Source organism: Procambarus clarkii, chromosome 13 (assembly GCF_040958095.1).
Source record: "Procambarus clarkii isolate CNS0578487 chromosome 13, FALCON_Pclarkii_2.0, whole genome shotgun sequence".
In the NCBI taxonomy this organism is placed as follows: Eukaryota; Metazoa; Arthropoda; class Malacostraca; order Decapoda; family Cambaridae; genus Procambarus; species Procambarus clarkii.
The window spans coordinates 31,878,723-31,904,067 of NC_091162.1; the positions used below are offsets into that span (position 1 = coordinate 31,878,723).

Sequence of the window (25,345 nt, forward strand, 5' to 3'; positions counted from 1 at the left end):
TGCTCATGCGTCGCCTGAGCCGTCCTGGTCTTTGGACAGAGTGCTCTCTTTCCTTTCCTCTCCTCGTTTCGTTGTGGCCCCTTCGGTCCAGGATTGTTTTTCCAAGGAACTTTTCTTGTTGGCTTTGGCCTCTGGGGGTCGGGTAGGGGAGCTTCATGCTCTCCTCCAGCGCAGGGGTTTCTGCTCTTTTGGTCGTGGTGATTGTTTTGTTCGTTTGCAGCCGTCTCCTTCTTTTCTGGCGAAGAATGAGACTGCTGCGTTCCGGAGGGGTCCATGGGTGGTTGATGCTTGGTTGATCAGGCCGGGGGTGCATCATGTTTTGTGTCCGGTTGCGGCGCTTCGCCGTTATTTGCGCGCCACAGCTTCTGTGTCCGGGGACGCGCTGTGGGTTGATCCGGTTTCCCTTCTTCCCTGTTCGCGGGTTCGGGTCTCTCAGGTCGTCCGCAGGGTTATTAGGTCCAGCCAGCCTGCAGTCTATCCCCGTGCCCATGACGTTCGTAAGTTCGCGGCTCTTGCTGCCGTCTTTGGGAATATGTCTTGGTCTGATATTCGGGCGCGGGGATTTTGGCGGTCGAACAGGGTCCTGGCTGCTCGTTACCTTGTGAATGTCCCTGGGCCTCGTCGGGCCTGTGTTGCTTTGGGTCGGCGGTTGCAGCCAGTTGTCTCGGCTTCGAGTTGAGGGGTGAGCGACGACCGCCTCCCGGGTAAGTCCCTCTTTTTCTGTCTGTGGGTAGTTAGCTCCGGGGAGCCGATGGGGCTCCCCCCAGAAAACCAGCGTTGAATGTAATGAAACGCCATTTTCTGGGTGAGTCCCGGAGGCTCCCCGGCATCCCTCCCTCACTCCGGTCGGCGGTTTTTCGCGTTTTTGACATCCAGCCTCAAGAACTGAGGTGTGGGTAGCCGGCGCGGGGGGTCTGTGGCTCCCCCTTCCCCCTCCCAAGGAGGGGGGAGCTGCGCAGACAGCGGCGCGGCAGTGTGTGACGTCACACTAGTTTGCTTGTTTTCGGTTGGGGAGTTCTATCCACTAGTTCGGTTTTTGGTAGCAATTTTAACCAGAATAGGGGTTTGTTTTGGGGCGCTTACCTTTCTGGGTGCCTGTTCAGGTCGATGGCAGACATAGAATGCTTCCAACTACACGGGGGCTTCTATAGGCCATTGCTCCCCTTGCCTCTCTGAGGGGGCCCGGTTCTGGCCGTGGTCCCCGGTAGGCCTAAGAACTCCATACACATGACTGATGCCAAAGTCTGACATTAGCATATCAGCCTGGGATAGCTCCGGGGAGCCTCCGGGACTCACCCAGAAAATGGCGTTTCATTACATTCAACGCTGGTTTTTTCCATTCATCTGGACTTGTTCAGACTGTGTTCACACATCATCCATGCAGCAGCCACCAGCTGGCTTAATCGTCGGCGTGGCACTAAATTGGAACGCAATTACACAATGAACTTTATTTAATTTTAGTTATACAGTATAAAATATATCCTACCTGAATGTTACTTGAAAAATTACCCGACCCGACTTAACTTTGGAAATAACAGAGCACCGAAAATAACGACTAGGGTACAGCCTCATATAGGCCGTTAACGCTTAAACTGCACATATCATATATATATGATATCAGTGACAAAACTGAAACCACACACATCATTTATATATGCTTTCGTGTCTAACGCTATAATTTAAACCCCCCGCCTGGGATAGGGGCAGCTATAGTACAGCCACGACCAATAGTTGCCAGATGCCACCTAGAAAAAAATTCAGGCCAACATTCTTGGGTATTAGAGCGTCAGTACTGAGCAAGCCACCACGGCTGGCGCACGCAGCACGATCTCACAGCACCGCTGTTCAGCTTTTGACCACAGCATTGCGTACAAATGCCATAATACATGATACTGCTATTATTTAGCGATGATAGTATTATAGAAGACCCCTGACTGTGATAAAACTGACCAGGATTCTGATAATAGCAGGATTGTGGTGATATTTAGTGCTGTGCTCCATGGAGGGAGGAGTAAGGCTGTGGGAATGAGGGTTGTGGCGTCGTCTTCTGAATGTGTGTGGCCATCTTTTATTGACTGCACTCACCATACCAGCTTAGTGGTTCCCTATGGTGAACACAAATGTAGATATTTATATATAACGTGTGTATAATGTGAGATAACAGCAAGAGGAGTAGGTTGGGAGCCGCCATTTTGGTGAGGGAGATGCATCATCTGCATGACTTGTCATGTTGTTTACTGGTGGCCACTATGGTCTTTGGGCACCGTACCAGCTTATTTGTATAAGTATGGTGAATAAATCAGGTAGATACTTATATATAATGTAATAACACCACAAACAATATTGTTGGAGGAGAAATATTAGTGCGTCTGGCCTTGAGGGCGGCCGTCACCAGCTGACTGTGTGAATAGCTACATCTTTGTGCCTTTACTCACCATACAAGCTTAGATGTACAGTTATGGTGAACAAAACATGTAAATATGTATATATAACGTCTGTGTATAGTGAATAAATGCATAAACAGTATTGTGGGAGGAGAATGAGGGCGAGTGAGGTGTTGTTGAGGGAGGGAGTGGCTGGCTGGTGTGTGGCGGTCACTCCTCGTTGCTTTTTGACTCACAAGACCAACTTAGTAGTTCGTTATGGTGAACAAAATATGCAGATACTTATATATAACCTGTGTATATAGTGTAACAACAGCAAAACTATTTGATTATTGTTTTATGAGCATAACAATTGAATCACTAATATGCACATCATAATTTTGAGTACAGTTTGAGTACCCCCTTATGGTTGGGGTTTTTTCTTATCTGCCATCGACCGGGGTTAGGCACCCAGAAAGGTAGGCATAGCAAAACAAACCCCGCATGGTAAGAAACTAAAACAAAAAACCAAACAGAGAGGTAGAAACTCCCTACAATCCCATGGAAACAAGCAAACATCACACTTTTCTGTCATGTCGATCATCCATGCAGCCCTCCCCACCCTGAGAGGGGGAGGGGGGGGGGGGTGGACCTCACTGCAGCGACTGCCTAGCACCAGTTTAGAAGCCAAGCTTCAACCAACACAAATAACCGCCGACCGTTGGGATGGAGGGTTGCCAGGGAACCTCCGGGGCTCACCCAGAAAATGGTGTTTCATTACATTCAATGCTGGTTTTCTGTGAAAAGCTATGGCTCCCTGGAGCTTCATACCCAAAGAGAAGGAAAAGAAAGGGCTGTCCTGGGAGGCGGCCACAACAAACTCCGCAATGCGAAGTCGAGACAACAGGCAGCAACCTGCAACCCAAAGCAACACAAGAACGTACAGGAGCAGACACGCTGACAAAAGAACGGGCAGCCAGGAACCTGTGTGACCCCCAAATCCTCACGTCCGAAATGAGCCCAAGATGTCACCAAACATGGCAGTGAAAGCTGCAAATGTCTGAGCGGCATGCGCGCAAGGATAGACAGCAGGCTGGTAGACTTAAGAAACCTGCGGACGACCTGGGAGACCAGAGCCCTGAAACAGGAAATGAGGGGAACCGGATCAACCCAAAGCGCATGCCCAGCCATGGCACGCAGGTAACAGCGAAGAGCCACAAACGGACAACACATGTCGCACCCTCGGAAGACCCAACCAAGCATCAATAACCCAAGGACCCCTCCGGAAAGCAGCCATCTCGACCATCGCCAGAAGGATGGAGAAAGGCTGCAAGCATACAAATCTATCACCAGTACCAACACATCAGAAACCTCTGCGCAGGAGGAAAACCAGAAGCTCCCCGACCCGACCCACAGAGGCCAATGCCAACAAAATATTGCCTTTGAAAAACAATCTTCAACCAAGGGGCCAACACAAACCGAGGAGAGGAAGGATAAGAGGGCACCCTGATCAAGGACCAGGACAGCTCAGGCGACGCATGAGCAGGCTGGAGGTGAAACAAAACACGAGTAGCATACGGAACGGGACGGATGTGACGTCCACTCTGAAAGGAAGCTGGAGCAGCTCCGCCAGTGTCACGCAATACGAGGCAACAGTAAGAAGCATCAATTAACAGTCCTGAAAATCCAAGAAAGGAGAAGAAAACCCGATGCAAAAGAGAAGACGACCTACGAAGAGCAAGAAAATGGGGAATAGAAATACCAGGAATGTCATACTGTCGCCGAGATGAAGCTCGCAGGTGGAACACCATCAACGAAGCCACCTGATTACCATAGAGATGGTGATACACCCGCGTCAAAAGAGAAGACGTACCAGTCACGTACAGGATCGGTCCGACCTGCCGAAAGTGGCAGAGACGAACGAAACGCTCCAAGTTCGGACACCTATCAAGCAGTGTCTGAAAATAAAGCTGGGTCGGCCGCCAAGAGACCACGAGGACTACTCTCCTTGGGAAGGACTCCAACCGAGCCAGAACCCGAAGCAACAGCTGGACCGGAAGAAGAGGAACAGGTCACTCCACTTCAACCAGTCCTGCTGAAAGGCATCCACCATCAACGTCTCGCAGGTGGGTAATGGCGCCACATAGAATGGAAGATGCTGAGACCACTCCGACGCGAAGATGTTCATGTCCAGGAGTCCGTACGTCCAGCAGAGCCAACGAAACGAGTCGGCGACGACCGGCCAATCCGTGAACAGAGGAATGAACTGAGACAGTCCGTTCGCCAGAATGTAGGACACCCCGGACATGAAACGCACAGCTATCCAAACCCTGATAATCCAGCAGATGAGCCAATCGAAGGGACCAACCCCAAAGGTCAAGGACCTAAGAGAATCCCCGTTGTTCCAGTAATGAACCACCGAAAATCAGTCCGAATGGAGGTGGATGGTAGAGCCCAGAGTGACCCGAACCCTCCAAAGCGCAAACCAGACAGCCAAGAACTCCCAAACCGTGCTGTGAGCCCGACGGACGGACGGACCCACCATCCCCAGCCGGCCTGGTGAGCACTAGCCACAAAGCCCCAGCCGTGAGATGACCCGTCTGTGAACACACTGAGTGAAGGCACAGGGAGGTGCCATGACACGGAACCCCGAAAACCCCAAATTGGAAGTTGGTGAGGCAGCACAAACACAAGATCCCCGGAGGATGAACCCAACGATTGCGAGCGAGGCGGAAGGGTAGTCTCCAAAGGAACCGAACAAACGCCGAAGCCAAACCCAACCCGACGGGCAGACCAGCACGGCTCAGTTTAGTCTCCCACATAACCTCTCGAGCAACTGCCGAGTGACCCGGGACCACCTCATAAACAGCTGAAGGCGGGACCACAGCCACAGCAACGCTTCTGGAGGGAAAGACAAAGAAGCGGTCCAAGAGTCCTAAACAAGACCCAGCCAGGTCCAAACCCGGGACGGAACCAGATGGAACCTAGTTGATACCTGGTTGATGGGGTTCTGGGAGTTCTTCTACTCCCCAAGCCCGGCCCGAGGTCAGACTTGACTTATGAGAGTTTGGTCCACCAGGCTGTTGCTCGGAGCGGCCCGCAGGCCCACATACCCACCACAGCCCGGTTGGTCCGGCACTCCTTGAAGGAAACAATCTAGTTTCCTCTTGAAGATGTCCACGGTTGTTCCGGCAATATTTTTGATGCTCGCTGGTAGGACGTTGAACAACCGTGGACCTCTGATGTTCATACAGTGCTCTCTGATTGTGCCCATGGCACCTCTGCTCTTCACTGGTTCTATTCTGCATTTTCTTCCATGTCGTTCACTCCAGTACATTGTTATTTTACTGTGCAGATTTGGGACCTGTCCCTCCAGTATTTTCCATGTGTATATTATTTGGTATCTCTCTCGTCTCCTTTCTAGTGAGTACATTTGGAGAGCTTTGAGACAATCGCAATAATTTAGGTGCTTTATCTCGTCTATGTGTGCCATATATGTTCTCTGTATTCCCTCTATTTCAGCAATCTCTCCTGCTCTGAAGGGGTAAGTGAGTACTGAGCAGTACTCAAGACGGGACAGAACAAGTGACTTGAAGAGTGCAACCATTGTGATGGGATCCCTGGATTTGAAAGTTCTCGTAATCCATCCTATCATTTTCCTGGCTGACACAATATTTGCTTGGTTATGCTCCCTAAACGTTAGATCGTTGGACATCATTATTCCCAAATCCTTTACATGCTGTTTTCCTACTATGGGCAGATTCGACTGCATTTTGTACCCTGTATTATGTTTCAGATCTTTATTTTTGCCGTACCTGAGTACCTGAAATTTATCACTGTTAAACATCATGGCTTTTTTTGCTGCCCAATCGAAAACTTTGTTGATATCGGCTTGTAATTTTTCAATGTCTTCAGCAGAGGTAATTTTCATGCTGATTTTTGTATCATCTGCAAAGGATGACACGGAGCTGTGACTTGTGTTTTTGTCTATATCTGATATGAGAATAAGGAACAGCAGTGGTGCAAGGACTGTACCTTGAGGTACAGAGCTTTTAACTGCGCTCGGACTCGATTTTACTTGATTGACTGTTACTCTTTGTGTTCTGTTTGACAGGAAATTGAGTATCCAGCATCCTACTTTACCAGTTATACCCATTGACCTCATTTTGTGTGCAATCACTCCATGGTCACATTTGTCGAATGCCTTTGCAAAATCTGTGTATACGACATCTGCATTATGTTTTTCCTCTAATGCCTCAGTGATTTTGTCATAGTGGTCAAGTAGCTGTGAGAGGCATGATCTTCCTGCTCTAAATCCATGTTGGCCTGGATTGTGGAGATCATTGGTTTCCATGAATCTAGTGACCTGACTCCTAATCACTCTTTCAAATACTTTTATTATGTGGGACGTTAGTGCAACTGGTCTATAATTATTTGCCAATGCTTTGCTACCACCCTTGTGTAGAGGGGCAATGTCTGCTGCTTTAAGCGTATCTGGTATCTCCCCTGTGTCCAAGCTCTTCCTCCACACTATACTGAGTGCCTGTGTTACTGGCACTTTGCATTTCTTTATAAATATTGAATTCCATGAGTCTGGACCCGGGGCTGAGTGCATGGGCATATTGTCAATTTCTCTTTCAAAATCTGCCACACTCGTGTTGATATCAGTTATATTTACTGGTGTTTGAGTATCATTCATAAAGAAACTGTCCGAATCTTCCACTTTCATGCTGAGTATCGGAGTGCTAATCATGTCCTCATACTGCTTTTTTAGGATTTCACTAATTTCTTTGTCATCCTCAGTGTATGAACCTTCACTAATACGAATAGGTCCAATACTGGCAGTGGTTTTCGCTTTTGATTTAGCATATGTGAAGAAATATTTTGGGTTTCTCTTTATTTCTTGAATTGCTTTCTGTTCTAGTTGCCTTTCTTCAGTCTGATAGGAATGCTTCAGTCTCTGTTCGATTTCTTCAATCTCCCTGTTTAAATTATTTCTTCTTTGTAATGGCAAAGATTAACGGCATCCAGATTACCAGGAATCCGAACCCGGCGATCTGGAAAGAACCATACCATTTGCAAGCAGACAAGCGGACTGACTGGGAGCCCACACCAGCCAGTCTTCGAGGTAGGTCAGAAACCGAATGCCGAGCAGATGCAGACAGGTCACCAAGATCCGGTAAATTTGCGTAAACACACTAAGTGCCAATTACGAACTAGAGAAGGCAACAAAAACGGCAAACCTGACGCCCCACCACCAATTGTCCCATTCCCGGAACCCTGGAGAGGAACGTGCCAAGAAGTGACTCGGAGGTCTAGGGACACCATCCTGGCACCCGGTCCCAACAGAAGCCGGACCGGAGACAACAGTCTTCCGAAGAGAGCAAAAAATCCAGGGCTCAGACTGCATAAGTCCAGATGAACCACAAGGCCTGTGTCTGCACTAGAACAGGTGGGAACCTTGGAAGGATGGAGAAGAACGACTACGTCCAAACGCACCCACACCAAGATGACATGACGAAGCGCAGGGGAAGAAGCTCACCCCGCCAGCCACGAACCTCCCAAAGGGGAAGAAGCCGCCCGACGCCACCAGAGGTCAGAAGACAACCACAAGCGAGAGCCAACAGAGTAAGCTGCCCCCACAACGCCCCATCAACAGCGAAGGGAACAGAATCCCTTCCGAAAGAAAATATATATATATATATAAATACACACAGTGACATATATATACACATACACATATATACATACATACCTACACTCACAAAATGTATAAAACATACATACATGTAAGTAAAATTGAAAAATAAATTAAAGAAAAGAAAAAGACAAGCCATGGACCGGTGGGTAGAGAGCACCCTGCCAGCCAGATGAAGAAGGCACCAAGAGAGCACAAAAACTGCACCAAAAAGCCCACCTCGACAACAAAAACCCAAAGCCCCGGCATGACCACAACACGTGCCAAGACCCAAAAAGATCAGCCTGCAAGCCAGGAAGACCCTGGAACTCCAAAAGGCAGAAACAGTTCACAAACGAGGTAACAAAGCCCCATGAACCCATAAAGGGGGCCTAAGAAGAAGAAACCTTCCGGAACAAAACCAAAGAACTCAAGAGAACTCAGAATCGAACCCGGGGGAGCCCAAACTACCACATTTGCCTGTGGAATTGCACCACTGAAGGGCAAAGCACAGCACCCCTGACTGAACCCCCAGGGAAACGGCCAAAACAGAACGAAAACCGAGGGACAAGGTGTGGGAGCAAGCATAAACAGCAGGGACACTGAGCCCAAACCCTAGAGCCAACCTCCGTCCCCAACCCGAACAGGGCAGCCCCCGAGTCTCGGCACCAATTAAACCCCGCCCCGATCTACAAACCTGCAGACTGTCAGGAGCCGGGAACAGGGAGGGAAAGGGGCGAACAGCACCTAACCAAAACGGGGCGGCCCCAGGGCATCCGGGTGGAAAACCAACCTAGTGCTTTGCAGCAACCTAAAACGAGCTTGCAACGCGAATGCCGCCTGTACTCTGAACAGTAATGACATCAGGAGAGTACTGTACTGGAAAACAAGCAGGGAACACAACTCCCAAGACTCCGGGGTAAGGTGTCAGTGATCCAACAGGCAGCATGCCGGAGGTAAAAGTGGCGACTGTCACCCTGAGACAAGGGCACAGCAACCAACAACCCCGCACAAGACGGGATGGAACCCGGAAGACACATGCAATGGTGCACAGAGTCCCAACAGGGTTTTCCAGGGCCCGAGGGTAACAACTACGGGAAGCCCGGGCAAGGTGTTGTTAACCGGTTAAAACCCAAAACTAACAAGGGGATAGAGGACAACACTGAAAACCCCTACGACGTGTAGAATCACGGGGGCCTAGCAGAGGACCACCAAACACTACCAGTGGAACTATAGCCACACTAGGCAGACCCCCACCAGGCAAATTGAAAGAAAAACAAAAGAAAACCCCTCGCAAAAGTACACCGTCCCCAAAGGCAACAGGAACTGGCCGCTGCGTAGGTGACAGGCTGCGCAAGTGACAGGCTGCGCAACACCTTGACGCTCTAACCAGCACAATACCAATCCCTACCCAAGGCCAAACAAGGGCCCCAAGCCCCAGCTGGCTCCAAGGGCGACACAAATGCAGAGCAGCAAGAACCTCTATGGGAATGGTTCCCGAACGCCCCAGAGAAAATAACCCTGTCACGCAGGGGCAGTACTCACAGGGTGCTTAGGGAAGGAAGTCCCTAAGCACATGCAGTCCCGGTACTGAGGAGGAACATCTGGTGACCGCACAACACAAAAAAACACAGAAGTGAACGCCACGAAAGCAAACACCGCCTAGGAGAGTGAGGCCAGAGAAGCGTCTGTCCCGGTTGACATTAGCTTACGAACTGGTGCTAGGCAGCCGTTGCAGTGAGGTCCGGGGCCCCCCCTTCCCCTCTCGGGGCAGGGAGGGCTATGCGGACGATCGGCGTGGCAGTAAAGTGTGATGTTTGCTTGTTTCCTTTGGATTGTAGGGAGTTTCTACCTCTGTTTGGTTTTCTGTTTTAGTTTTTACCATGTGGGGTTTGTTTTGTTATGCCTATCTTTCTGGGTGCCTAACCCCGGTCGATGGCAGATAAGGAAAACCCCAACCACAAGAGGGTTTTCCAGGGCCATTGCTCTCTGATACCTCTCTGAAGGGGCCAGGTTCTGGTGCTGGTCCCTGGTAAGTCTAAACTCCTTAGCTAATGTCCCAGTCTAATATAACATCCATTAGCTTGATAAGCTCCAGGGAGCCATAGGGGCTCCCCACAGAATTAACGGTTAAAACAAATTGAAAACGGACAAATGCCATAAAGGTTTGTTCAATGTTTGTCCAGTAGGCTGCTCCATTGAGACATAAATGAAAAAAACAAAACAAATGGAACACATTTGAAACACAGAAAGATAGTCATAATGGAGTAGCCTACCTGACAAACACTGAGCAAACCTTTATGGCATTTGTCCATTTTTCAAATTGTTTCAACTTTTTTTTTAATTTAAGAAACATGGAGCAGCCTACCTGCCGAACACCGAACAAACTTTTTTGACACTTGTTCTGCATTTTAAAATTTTCATTTTTTTTTTATTTAACCCTTTAACCCTTAAACCGCACAAATCATATATATATGATATCAGTGACAAAACCGAAACCGCGCACATCATATATATATATATATATATGATTTCGTGTCTAGCGCTATAATTTAAACGCCCCGCCTGGGATAGGGGCAGCTATAGTACAGTCACAACCGATAGTTGCCAGATGCCACCTAGAAAAAAAATCCAGGCCAACATTCTTGGGTGTTAGAGCGTCAGTATTGAGCAAGCCACCAAGGCTGGCGCACACAGCATGAGCTCAGAGCACCGCTGTTCAGCATCGCCTTCATGTGACCACAGCATCGCCTACAAATGCCATAATATATATGATACTGCTATTATTTAGCAGTGACAGTATTACTGACGACCCCTGACTGTGATAAAACTGACCAGGATTCTGATAATAGCAGGATTGTGGTGATATTTGGCGCTGTGATCCATGGAGGGAGGAGTAAAGCTGTGGAGGGAGGGTTGTGGTGTCGTCTTCTGACTGTGTGTGGCCACCATTTATTGACTGCACTCACCATACCAGCTTAGTGGTTCGCTATGGTGAACACAAATGTAGATGCTTATATATAACATATGTATAGAGTGTGATAACAGCGAGAGGAGTAGGTTGGGAGCCGCCATTTTGGTGAGCGTCGTCTGCATGAAATGGCATGTTGTTTACTGGTGGCCACTATGGTCTTTGGGCACCATACCAGCTTATTTGTACAGGTATGGTGAATAAAACAGGTAGATACTTATATATAATGTGTGTATATAGCATAATAACACCACAAACAATATTGTTGGAGGAGAAATATTAGTGCGTCTGGCCTTGAGGGCGGCCGACTGTGAGTAGCTACGTCTTTGTGCCTTTACTCACCATACAAGCTTAGATGTTCAGTTATGGTGAATAAAACATGTAAACACATATATATAACATCTGTGTATAGTGAATAAATGCAAAAACAGTATTGTGGGAGGAGAATGAGGGCGAGTGAGGTGGTGTTGAGGGAGGGAGTGGCAGTGAGTGGCTCGCTGGTGTGTGGCGGTTACTCCTCATTGCTTTTTGACTCACAAGACCAACTTAGTAGTTCGTTATGGTGAACAAAACATGCAAATACTTATATATAACCTGTGTATATAGTGTAACAACAGCAAAACTATTTGTTTATTGTTTTATGATCATAATAATTGAATCACTAATATGCACACCATAATTTTGAGTACAGCGATGGTTCACACATTTTATTATATAAATATAACACAATTCACTGTATGGAATAATGTTACTGCAAAAAACTGAGACAAAATCAGAGACATTGAAATAATTAGGTAATAATATATTTGTGTCAACTGCCGCCTGACAGCTCGAGCGGAATAGACCTCGTCTGGCGAAGGCTCTGTCAACACCTTTTTTTTTGACACACTTCCCTACCCTATTGTGGCTAAAATATGCCACCTACGATTTTTTTTATTATTTTTTCCGTGATCAAGGAACAAAAATGAACACTTCTATAAGACGAAAGAATTTTTTGGAGTTTTTTTTTGTTGCGCCTGTGGGTGTGAATTCCATTTGGGCCCCTAGTAGTTTGAGGGTTAACTGCGTCGCCTCCAAATATGACACCCCCTGCAGTGCGCAGGAAATAAATTCTCTTGAAAAAATTCTTTTGTTTTTTTAAAGTGTCAAAAACCCTTCCTTCAGGTGCAGGCGATGAGTCACAATAACGTGGCTGAAGTATGTTGACCAGACCACACACTAGAAGTTGAAGTGACGACGACGTTTCGGTCCGGCCTGGACCATTCTCAAGTCGATAGAATCGACTTGAGAATGGTCCAGGACGGACCGAAACGTCGTCGTCCCTTCAACTTCTAGTGTGTGGTCTGGTCAACACCCTTGCTTCAGTATTGGTATGTCAAATTTTTTTTGAAATTGTACTTACTTTGGCTGCTATGGGGTCTGTAAGTTGGCGCATGACATCATCATTCCCCGTTCTCCCGTGACGTATGCTCCTGGGGGTAGTAGGGCGCCCGGGGAGGGGGGGGGGGGGGCATGCGAGTTGCCGTGAATATATTTTTGTTCATTTTTTGCGCACAGTTCCAAATACATTTTATTTGTTTTTACGTGCTAATCCTATGTACAATGAACACATACACTATATTATGGCAGTAAAACATCCGTACATGTCCGAGGACACTGTGTTACGTGCATGAAACTTGTGTACACATAAGTTGTACATATTTACCATTTATCATGCTAATTTATGTATATATACAATCTATTTACAGCCTATATACTGTCACACACTATATACATTCATTATCAACACATTCAGAACACCTGCGAGTGTGAACTGTCACACCCAGCCAGCCCTCCCTCACCAATGTTTCATGTTCATTTATGTATATTTACAACATATGTACACACTACATACATTGTCACACACTATATACATTTACCATCAACACATTCAGAACATCGCGAGTGTGAGCAGCCACACCAAGACAGGCCCTCACTCCAACATCTTACTCGCCAACATTGCTCCTCCCACCATACTGTTATTGTTTTTATTACACTATTTATACATGTTGTATATACCTATCTACATGTTTTATTTACCGGAACTATGCAAGTAGGCCAGTATTGTGTTCAAACAGTACAGTGGCCACCATACACTGCATGAGAAATCACACAGCAGACAGCAGACGACACTACGATTACGACGTCACCTCCCTCACCAAAATAGCTCCACTCAACATACTCCTGTTGCTGTTATTACACTATATACACACACACACACACTGTATATACCCATGTACATGTGTGTTTCCCATAGCTAACCACGAAGATAGTATGGTGAGCAAAACAAGAGTGGCTGTCACACACAGTGGAAGCTACCTCAATTCTCTCCCTTCCTCCCTCCCTCACCAAAATTCCTCCTTCAACAATGCTACGCACAACACTAATTATAACCACAATCCTGGTCACTAATTCCTGTAAATGAATAATTGACCACAAGTTTATTTTGAAAAGGAACCTAAGAAGTCGTTTGAAGATTCCTAGATGGACGAAATAATGCTGTGGTGCTGTGGCTAGCGCTGTGAACATCGTGAACAGCAATGAATCACTGATAATTGAACATTGTACCCAGTCATTAACACACTCAAACTCTTCTATAATACTATCATGGCTAAATAATACAGGTTATATATATATTTTGACATTATTACGCGATGCTGTGGTCACACGCTGAACAGCAGTGCTGTGCGCTCATGCTGTGAGTGCCAGCCTGGGTTGCTCACTCACTACTGAGGCTCTCACACCCAGGAATGTGAACCATGATTTTTTTTAAAGATGGCGTCTGTTTACAAGATTCCTGAGGAAGCTGATGTGACCCCCATGTAGCCGCGTGAGTTTTGAATGGAACTGTGAAAAATACAAATACCTGGAGGCACGTAACGCACCCCCAGACATGGGCCTACAGGCGCGTTGCGCAGTTAAAGGGTTAAGAAACATGGAGCAGCTTACCTGCCGAACACCGAACGAACCTTTTGCTATAAATCAAATGAAAAAAATATTTAACAAATTTGAAGAAAGAAAAATGTCATAAAGGTTTTATAAGTGTATGTAAGGTAGTGTTACATTGCCCTCTCCTATTTCTTTCGTTTGCCTGCTTTAAGAGTCATATTAGCTATCCCTACTGATTCTCTGAGGTACAGGGAGTCTGTTGGTATAGGTGGCCACCAGACCGGCCGCCAGATAAGGGAGAAATTTGCATTATAAGTCTGCAGGTAAAGGGGAAAGTGGCGCCCTGAAATAAATGAAAGAGTACCCCTACCTCCAGATGCGCCATTTTGTAGAAAACGCTAGCCGATTGCAGATTGGCCGACTTAGGTCACGGGCGACCAATCAGAGCCCGCCGTGACGTCACCGAGTCCCCCGGGCGGCGTCAACATCAGAGTTGACCTGACTGTGGAGGTGAGAGGACGCGCCTCGGTCAGCTCTCGAGGATTTGAGGCTCTACAAGCCTTATTCAGTGATTAAACTAGCCATCACAGCCCACCATCGTTATTGGAGACCCTGCACTTCTGGGAAGCAAGAAAGAAGCCAAGTTCATTGAACGGAGGAGTGCCAAACTTGGAAAATTGGTTGGCGACGACGCTGGGTGGCGCCGCTCGACGCTGAGGGGCTGGAAAGGTGTGGCGGGCAGGCTTAGCTGTGACCAGGTCACATTCACTGACAATTTTGGAGGGACGACACCGTTCCTAGGACATAGAACAACGCCTTGTGGAAGGGACAAGTGTGTGCATATAGTGACTAGCTCAGTGCCCACTGGTGAACCAGGATTGGGATAGCTGAATCTCTGGGATTGGATCGGCGATGACACGAAGGCTTCACGACCCCTGGGGACCTGTGGAACATTCCTGGATCGTCAAGGACCGACTCAGGAAGTGTGGGAACCTCACACCATCGAGGGACAGGCGTCGTGAGCCAGGAATGTAAGGTAGATCAAATTTCCCTCCCATTACCTCTTGTTTGAGTAGGCTAGATAGGCCACGATATTTGCATATGTATATTGCAGTATAGCATTAATACTTTAGTAGTAGGATAGGCTGTAGGGGCAGCTTGTGTCCAGGACTGTTGGAGAGGACAGTGTGTATGGACGGCAGGACAGTTGAAGAAGAGGTGCCGACGTGGAGAAGAGGCCCTTCTGTGAGAGAGCGTGTGACTCCTGTCTAATCTGCCCAGTTGAAGGAGTGGTTGGAGGTCGTGAAAGAAGAGTTGCTGACGATCTCCAGATTTATTATCCTAATGTTCATTTTCATGTATTGCTAGTAAGTGTATGTGTGATCATGTAATTTGTGTCAGTAAATTCACACATTTTATCATTGTGTTTAAGTGTGCCTCCATTATAACATTCTATATGAGCATATACAAGGGTTATCATAGTACCACCTAGGGAACATCACATTCTCTATAGAAGTTCTTATCGCCTGGAGAGTGGTAAAGCAACACAGACCCTAACATAAAAGTGTACCCTAAGCCATCCGACCAGTATCAGAGCCTGAATGGGGGCAACAAGCAACGTAGTGGCTGGAGAGAGCTAAAGCCACACAGACCTTTATGGGGGAGTACCTTGGGCTGACAGTCCAGTGGCAGATCTACGGGGGCAGCATCTCTCTTGCAACAAACAGTATAGAATACACCCACTGAACTGCATCGCTGGGGTGCAGATATACTAACCCAGCTGGTGACCTTGTTAAGAAGAAGATAGGGAAGGCAGGTGGGAAGGGAGTTCCTGCAACCTTTTTGTCTGGCATGCAAGACTCAGGAGAAGTTATTGTTATAAGGTAAGCCTGAGTCTTCCTTCACTTCTCCACGGGTCTAGGACGGAACTGTTAACAGCAGTTTCCCCGTGGTTGACTGAAGGGCTAACAATAAGCCCCGCTCTGAGGGTAGAAAAACCCAGGCAGGGTCCAGCGGAGCCCAAGGCCTCCAAGTCAGCCCCTTCCCCCAGCCTCAGGATTCTCCTCCTCGGGACCTGGGGCGGAGTCATCCCTCAGAGCACCGACTTCTAAAGAAAAGGCCAGTGCAGCCGAGTAAGCCAAACAGAAGGGGGGGGGCTCACTGGTCAGACCCAGAGGCTTCAGCTGGGGGATCGGACTCGAAGGCCTTCATCGCCACACCGGAAAGGGCATCCCCCGAGACCATCTAAACCTTGCCCCGACTCCGAAACCATCAGACGTTGTAAATATATATTATATTATTATATGCATTATAAATATATATTATATTATTATATGCATTGTAAATATATATTATATTATTAATTTTATGTACTGTACTGTATATATAAAGTACATATGAGAATGTATTTTGTATATTTTTTCTTGACTTCATTTCAAAACATATTGACCTACAACTTTCACATTTTAGTGTACGAATGCCCAGCAATATTTATTAAAACATACAAGTAAATTAATAAATTAGGACTACCATATTCATTGTTGATAACTTCAACTTCAGTTATCTCTAAAACAAGAATTTCAACGTTGAGCCAGCTTCAAAAATCCAGTTTCTGATCAATTCTCATCATTTTCACATACAGTGGCACCTCGACATACGATTGCCCCTACTTACGATAATTTCGAGTTACGATATAAATTTCATCGAAAACTGCGACTCGACATCCGATATTTGGTGGTACACGTTCAGGTCGGCCGAGCGCATGGTTCCCGGTCACGCGGTCCGATCTGCCTCAGTTTACTACAGCTACCCGCTTAGTGACGATCGCACCTATAAGAAATTCCGCTTTTGTGGTGATTTTTTGCATTTTGAACATTAAAGTAATTATTATATAATACGCCATGAGTCCCAGGAAAGTCAGTGGTAAGGCTCAACATATGAGATCCCATGTAAGAATGACCATAGAGAAGAAACAAGAGATCATTCGTAAATATGAAAATGGTGTGCAGGTAGGTGAACTGGCTAGGCAGTACAACAAATCTCAGTCAACGATATCCACCATAATAGCTAGGAAAAAGGACATTATGGGTGCTAAAGTGATGCATCATTACAGACAAATGTTAAAACGAATGGAAAAACAAATATCTCTTGACAAATTTGTAGTGAGACAAACAAGCACTGAACCACAACCAGGTCCTAGTGGTATTCAGGCAAAACGTAGGAGAGAGAGAGCACCCCCAGAGAAAACATCACTGCCTGATGTGATAATGGAAGGGGACTCACCTTCCAAACAGTAACAACTCTCCTCCTCCCCATCACCATCTTCCATATGCCATCAAGAGCCCTCCATAAAGGTAAGAGTAACTTTGGTACTGTATTGTAATTAGAAAAAACCCAGCGTTGAATGTAATGAAACGCCATTTTCTGGGATGTCCCGGAGGCTCCCCGGAGCTATCCCAGGCTGATATGCTAATGTCAGACTTTGGCATCAGTCATGTGTATGGAGTTCTTAGGCCTACCGGGGACCACGGCCAGAACCGGGCCCCCTCAGAGAGGCAAGGGGAGCAATGGCCTATAGAAGTCCCCGTGTGGTTGGAAGCATTCTATGTCTGCCATCGACCGGAACAGGCACCCAGAAAGGTAAGCGCCTCAAAACAAACCCCTATTCTGGATAAAATTGCTACCAAAAACCGAACTAGTGGATAGAACTCCCCAACCGAAAACAAGCAAACTAGTGTGACGTCACACTCCACCGCTGTCTGCGCAGCTCCCCCCTCCCCGGGAGGGGGAAGGGGGAGCCCCAGACCCCCCGCGCCGGCTACCCACACCTCAGTTCTTGAGGCTGGATGTCAAAGACGCGAAAAACTGCCGACCGGAGGGAGGGAGGGAGGGATGCCGGGGAGCCTCCGGGGCTCACCCAGAAAATGGCGTTTCATTACATTCAACGCTGGTTTTCTGGCGGGAGCCCCGTCGGCTCCCCGGAGCTAACTACCCACAGACAGAAAAAAGAGGGACTTACCCGGGAGGCGGTCGTCGCCCACTCCTCAACTCGAAGGCGAGACAACTGGCTGCAACCGCCGACCCAAAGCAACACAGGCCTGACGAGGCCCAGGGACATTCACAAGGTAACGAGCAGCCAGGACCCTGTTCGACCACCAAAATCCCCGTGCCCGAATATCAGACCAAGACATATTCCCAAAGACGGCAGCAAGAGCCGCGAACTTACGAACGTCATGGGCACGGGGATAGACCGCAGGCTGGCTGGACTTAATAACCCTGCGGACGACCTGAGAGACCCGAACCCGCGAACAGGGAAGAAGGAAAAACCGGATCAACCCACAGTGCATCCCCGGACACAGAAGCTGTGGCGCGCAAATAACGGCGAAGCGCCGCAACCGGACACAAAACATGATGCACCCCCGGCCTGACCAACCAAGCATCAACCACCCATGGACCCCTCCGCAACGCAGCAGTCTCATTCTTCGGCAGAAAAGAAGGAGACGGCTGCAAGCGAACAAAACAATCACCACGACCAAAAAAGCAGGAACCCCTGCGCCGGAGGAGAGCATGAAGCTCCGCGACTCGACCCCCAGAGGCTAAAGCCAACAAGAAAAGTGCCTTGGAAAAACAATCCTGGACCGAAGGGGCCACAACGAAACGAGGAGACGAAAGGAAAGCGAGCACTCTGTCCAAAGACCAGGACGGCTCAGGCGACGCATGAGCAGGCCGGAGGTGAAACAATGCACGAGACAGCTTGCGAAACGGTGCAGACGTAACATCGATACCGAAAGCAAGCTGAAGCGGCTCCGCCAGCGCCGCACGATACGAAGCGACAGTGTTAGGCATGAGATGACGGTCCTGAAACAACCAAGAGAGGAAGGACAAGACCACCCGAACAGACAAGGAACTAACACGACGAAGACGCAAAAGGAAACGGAAGGAATGCCAGGAAACTTGATACTGCCGCCGAGAAGAAGCCCTCAGGTGGGACACCAACAAGGAGGCCACCTGATCAACTTAGAGATGATGATAGACTCGAGTCAAAAAAACCATACGCGAAGACTCGAGGAGAAGATCGAACCAGCCATGTGACGAACCGGCCCGATCTGCTGAAAGAGGCGGAGCCGCGGGAAAACCCTCGGGTTCAGACACCGAGCAACCAGCGCCTGAAACCAAGGCTGGGTCGGCCACCAAGGGGCCAGAAGGACAACTCTCCCCTGGTAAGTCTCTAAGCGAGTCAGGACCTGGAGCAACAGCCTGAACCGGGGGAAAGAGGTACAGGAACCCCCACCTCGACCAGTCTAGCCGAAAGGCATCGACCCCGACGGCCTCGCAATCGGGGAAGGGCGCAGCATAAACGGGAAGACGCCGCGACCACGCCGACGCGAAGAGGTCCACTTCGGGGCGCCCGAACGTCTGGCAAAGCCAACGGAAGGACTCGTCGTCGACCGTCCACTCCGTGGAGAGGGGAACGAAGCAAGACAGGGCGTCGGCCAAGACGTTGGACACACCCCGTACGTGAACCGCCAGGAGAGCCAAACCCCGAGAACTCGGCAGACGAGTCACCCGAAGCGACCAACCCCAAAGAGACAAGGACCGCATCGAACCCCCGCGGTTCAGGCAATGAACCACCGGAAAGCAGTCCAAATGGAGTCGAATCGTCGATCCGCGGGCCACCCGAATCCTCCCCAGAGCAAACCACATTGCCGCGAACTCCCGCACCGTGCTGTGAGCTTGACGGAAGGACGGATCACAACGCCCCTGGCCGGCCTGGTGAGCACTGGTCACAAAACCCCAGCCGAGAGACGACGCATCCGTGTACACATCGAGCGAGGGCTCGGGTAGGCGCCAAGGCACTGAACCCCGAAAAACCCGAAGAGGAAGCCGGTGACGCAGCAACCGACACAAGGCCCCCGGGGGTCAAACTCTGCGATCGCGAGAGAGGCGGAAGGGGGAACCCCGAAGGAACCAGAACAGCCGTCGAAGCCAAACCCGACTCGGCGGGTAGACCATCAACGCGAAGTTCAGGCTCCCGGACAGCCCCTCGAGCAACCAGCCGGGTGACCCGAGGGCCCTCCAGAAACAGACGAAGGCGGGACCGCAGCCGCAGGAGAGACTTCGGAGGGAGAGACAAGGAGGCGGTTCAAGAGTCCCAAACGAGACCCAGCCAAGTCCGAACCTGAGAGGGGATCCAGATGGGACTTCCTCCAGTTCACCAAGAACCCGAACTCAGCGAGCTGGGAAAGAACCAAATCCCTGGCTAGCAAGCAAGCTGACTGGCTGGGAGCCGAAACCAGCCAGTCGTCGAGGTAGGTCAACACCCGAATACCTAGGAGACGCAAACGAGCCACCACAACCCGTGTAAGGCGCGTGAACACGCGAGGTGCCAGGTTCAACCCGAACGGGAGAACAACAAAAGCAGGTAACTCAGACGCCCCACAACAAAACCGAGCCAGTCCCTGAATTGCAGGATGAATTGGGACATGCCAATAAGCGTCCCGGAGGTCCAGGGACACCATCCAAGCTCCCGGCTCCAAGAGGAGCCGAACCTGAGACAGCGTAGTCATCCGAAAGGAGGGGCAATGAACCCAGGGGTTCAGACGGGACAAGTCCAGAATGAACCACAGGTCCGCGCAGTCCCGTTTCGGAACCGGAAACAGACAGGAAACCCATCTGAGGGACGACGTCGTTTCGACGACGCCCAAGCGTACCCACTCCAAGACGACTCGACAGAGCGCAGGGGAAGAAACCTGCTCTGCCAGCCCCGACCCCCCAAAGGGGAGAGGGGCCACCCAACGCCACCGCAGGCCGCGAGACACGACCCGAAAGGCCCACGAATCGTGGGACCAAGCGCGGGCGAACAGTGCAAGCCGCCCCCCCATCGCCCCGTCAAGGGGGCAAACCGCGAAAGGGCCAACGACCCTTACGAGACCCAGAACCTCGCACAGCGCGAACACCGCGCCGACCAGACGAGGGAGGGTCTGCAGGAGGAGCCAACCCCGAACCTGACACCAGAGGCCTACCACGACGAGAGGAACCCCGAGCCCTGGCACGACCTTTCCGGGAAGACCCACCCCGGGACCCCCGGAAAACCAACAAGTCCGACATCGGACGACAAGCCGCCGACGCAGCCTGAATAAACTGCGCCACGGCCGACTCCTCAAACAGAAGAGGACAAAAAGGTGAAGAACGCCTAAGAGCCAGAGCCCAAGCAGATTCCACGGAGGAACCCAGCACCGTCTGCCGACACGCGAGACGGGAAGCATAAAACAGGGAAACCGCATCCCACAAAATTGGCGTGAACAGCTTCAACAAGGCAGCCGACGAACGCGCAGCCGAGGACAAGGTGCCGGACCCCGGGACAGGACCCAAGCGTCCCTACATCCTCCACGAGCCAATCCGAAGACAGCTCCAGGAGGGAAAAGAACCGCAAGGCCGAAGCCAAAAGGCCCTGGGCGTGCAAGTCCTCCGCAACGAGTGCCGCGGAAAGGGAGGGAACCTGCACATGGAGCTGAATAACGCCCACATCGCGGGGAAGGGCAGGGGCAAACAAGCACTCATTCAGGTACTCAAGTTCGCCCCCCAGGAAATCCTGAAGCACCGTGGAAGCTTCCCGCCACTCCAGCGTGCGGGAACGACAGAAGGAATGCCAGGAATCCAGACCAAAGAAGGGGCAGTCTCCTAGCCAGGACGACTCCGAAACCTCGTAACGGAGCCAGAAAGGGAACGAAGTCCCAAACCTGAACGTGGACGGATCCATTTCCGAGGCATAATCCGGGTGACGCAGGAGGTAAGCTGCAAAGGCCGCTCGCACCACACCAGGTTGGATGCGATAAACCGAAAACCTCCGGAAGGACGGAACCGACGTAATTAGGGGGAACACGGAACCGAACCCGGGGAGGGGCCAACACCAAATCCAACTCGTACGCAGAGGGGGGAAAAGAAAACCCCACTCCTTGTAACAATAAGCCCCGCTCAGAGGGAAGAAAAGCCCAGGCAGGGTCTAGCGGGGCCCAAGGCCCCCAAGTCAGCCCCTCCCCAGCCTCGAGGTCCTTCACCACAGGACCCGAGGCCGAGTCCTCTCCCCAAGCCCCGACCCCACAAGACAAGGACGGAGCCGCCGGAAAAGCTGGAGGAAGGGGGGCCCACTGGTTAGACCCTGAAGCTTCGGCCGGGAGACAAGACTCGAATGCCTCTGCTGTCTCCCCCGGAAGGGGCACCCCCCGAAGCTGCCCGAGTCTCGAGATGAAGTAATCCCTGCTCCAACCCCGAAACCCTCAGATGCTTCGGGGCCGGAAGCAGGGGGGGGGGGGACCAGAACAAACAGAAGGGGAAGGACGAGGAGGTGCGGACTGAACCAGGATCAAAGCGACCCCCACCCCCAAGTCCGGGTCTTGAAAAGCAAAGCGGGGCAGCCCCGGGGCATCCGGGGGAGCAACCAACCGAGTGCGTTGCAACAGACGAAACCTAGACTGCAACGCACGCGCCGCCTGTACCCGAATAGAATCATCAGAGGATTGGGTAAATTGAGTCACAAGCAAGCAGCAACACTCACAGGACTCAGGGGCGAAAGTATCACCGACCCAACAGGCAGCGTGGCAGAGGCAAAAACAATGAGGGTCACCCTGAGACAAGGGGACCGAGCAACCCTCAAACTCGCACACAGCGAGTGGGGACTCCGGGGTCACATCCATCGGACCCACGCACCCCCTAGGGGATTCCCAGGGTCCTGAGCGTTTACTTTAAGAGGACTCGCGCTCAGGGAGTCCCAGGCAGGGTGCTGCAAACCGGCACCCAAAACTACCAAGCAAACTTCTAAAGCTAAACCCCAGGGACGTGTACACTCACGGGGATCCAGCAGGGGGCGCCACTGAGGAGAACAGTGGAAGGGCAAAAACAAACTGAATAAAATGACAGAACCCCCCACCAGGCAAAAACAAACAGAAAAACAAAACCCCGCAAGAGGACAGCGAACCCCAAGGAACAGAGCCGGCCGCGATGTCGGGAAATACAAGCTGAGCAGCACCCTGCGCCCCTACCAGTGCAAACTGCCTCTTACCTGCCGGTAACAAGGGAGAACAGAACACACAAGAGCCCAACAGGCGGCCGAAAAACCAAAAGGTAAAACGGACCAGCAGAGGCAGACCCCGAGGAGCCTGTGGAAGGTGGCCCCAAGCCCCAAGGGCAGTACTTACAGGGCACCTAGGGAAGGCAGCCCTAGGCGCATGCAGCCCGAGTACTGAAAATAACTCCTGACTCTCGCACCCACAAAACCAACACCACACGCAAAGCACAGTGCAGTAGCGACACCGGTGCCAGAGCACACGACCATCGCCTATAGCATCAGCCTCAAGAACTGAGGTGTGGGTAGCCGGCGCGGGGGGTCTGGGGCTCCCCCTTCCCCCTTCCCCCTCCCGGGGAGGGGGGAGCTGCGCAGACAGCGGCGCGGCAGTGTGTGACGTCACACTAGTTTGCTTGTTTTCGGTTGGAGAGTTCTATCCACTAGTTCGGTTTTTGGTAGCAATTTTAACCAGAATAGGGGTTTGTTTTGAGGCGCTTACCTTTCTGGGTGCCTGTTCCGGTCGATGGCAGACATAGAATGCTTCCAACCACACGGGGGCTTCTATAGGCCATTGCTCCCCTTGCCTCTCTGAGGGGGCCCGGTTCTGGCCGTGGTCCCCGGTAGGCCTAAGAACTCCAGACACATGACTGATGCCAAAGTCTGACATTAGCATATCAGCCTGGGATAGCTCCGGGGAGCCGACGGGGCTCCCCCCAGAAAAACATTGTATTCAGTATAAAATGTATTTTTATGTTAATATTTTGGAGGGTGGGGAACGGATTAATTCAAATCCCTTTATTTCTTATGGGAAAATTCGCTTCGACTTCCGATATTTCGACTTCCGATCCGGATCCGTCTCTGGGAACGGATTAGCATCGGAAGTCGAGGCCCCATTGTATAGTGTACACAGCTGTCTGTCTGTTCTACAATTCTATAAGGGGGAGATTTTTCATACGCCCTAAATGTTTGGAGTTATAAATTTTGTTGTATAAATTTGGCACATATTTCAAATGTCATATTAGCCATTTTCTTTTTTTGCAGTAAATTATACTGAAAACCTATATTCTATATCTATGAAAATGAAGATCATATACTATTCTGAGAGCATAATAACACCAAATGAACAATTGGTAATACGTATTTTATATTTTTGAAGCTGATTTGAAAATCTGAAATTTTCAATATTCCATTATATAATTATTTTATATTTTATTGTTTCTCAAGATACCGTGGTGATCATTTAGACAAAGTTTTAGCATTTGTCTAGTAGATTATGTACAAAAAAATTGAAAGCATTTGAGCAAGTTTGAGAAACTGAGTTCCTGGGAATAATTTTAAAAATAATTCTGCTGTGATGATCAAACCACATATCAGAAAAGGGAGAAATGATGTTTCTGTCTATTCTGGACCATTATCAAGTCATGTAATAGAAAAGAGGAAGGTACAGGTAAAAATAATGTAAGATCCTAAATTCTTATCTTATTCTTATATTCATCCTCTTCTTATCTTATTCTTATATTCATCCTCTTCTTATCTTATTCTTATATTCATCCTCTTCTTATCTTATTCTTATCTTCTCTTACCTGCTCCTCACCTCTCTTCTTACTCTCTTACCTTATATATGCCTGTGCTTTCCTTTCTTGTTTTACAAGACTTGATAATAGTCCAGAATGGAGCAAAACATCGCCATTTCAAAATTTTCTGATGTGTGGTTTGGTCATTGTATCTTCAGTCACATTATTGTCAATTGTCATCTAAGCCTGCTGTAATGTTACCTTCAACAAGTTGTGGTATGTGCTTCTCCAGTTGTGTGAGGCCAAACAATGCACATAGTCGGTACAGAACAGGTTGCAGGGCTACCTCTGCTTCACGAATGGATTTTTCAAACCATGCAAGTATCACTTCCTGCAATAATACCAAGGCCATTAATGCAAACTAAACAAAAATTAAATGTCATTTACTTTTTAACATGAGTGTGTGTGATCAATGAGAATTATATATACAGTGTGTGTGTGTAATTACCTAAGTGTAGTTACAGGATGAGAGCTACGATCGTGGTGTCCCGTCTTCCCAGCACTCTTTGTCATATAACGCTTTGAAACTACTGACGGTCTTGGCCTCCACCACCTTCTCACTTAACTTGTTCCAACCGTCTACCACTCTATTTGCGAAGGTGAATTTTCTTATATTTCTTCGGCATCTGTGTTTAGCTAGTTTAAATCTATGACCTCTTGTTCTTGAAGTTCCAGGTCTCAGGAAATCTTCCCTGTCGATTTTATCAATTCCTGTTAATATTTTATACGTAGTGATCATATCAACTCTTTTTCTTCTGTCTTCTAGTTTTG

The 25,345-nt window shown here is 49.3% G+C and overlaps 1 protein-coding gene across 16 annotated transcripts in view; it reads right to left on the reverse strand.

The window, feature by feature from the left end:
• Positions 1 to 25,345, reverse strand: part of LOC123757282 (peroxisomal acyl-coenzyme A oxidase 3-like) — a 546,669-nt gene that overhangs the window by 102,828 nt on the left and 418,496 nt on the right. For all 16 annotated transcript variants that reach the window (XM_069323862.1, XM_069323857.1, XM_069323852.1 and 13 more), the window contains one exon: positions 24,776 to 24,905. In XM_069323862.1, coding sequence (XP_069179963.1) covers positions 24,776 to 24,905 — 130 coding nt within the window. The remainder of the gene's footprint in view (positions 1 to 24,775; positions 24,906 to 25,345) is intronic.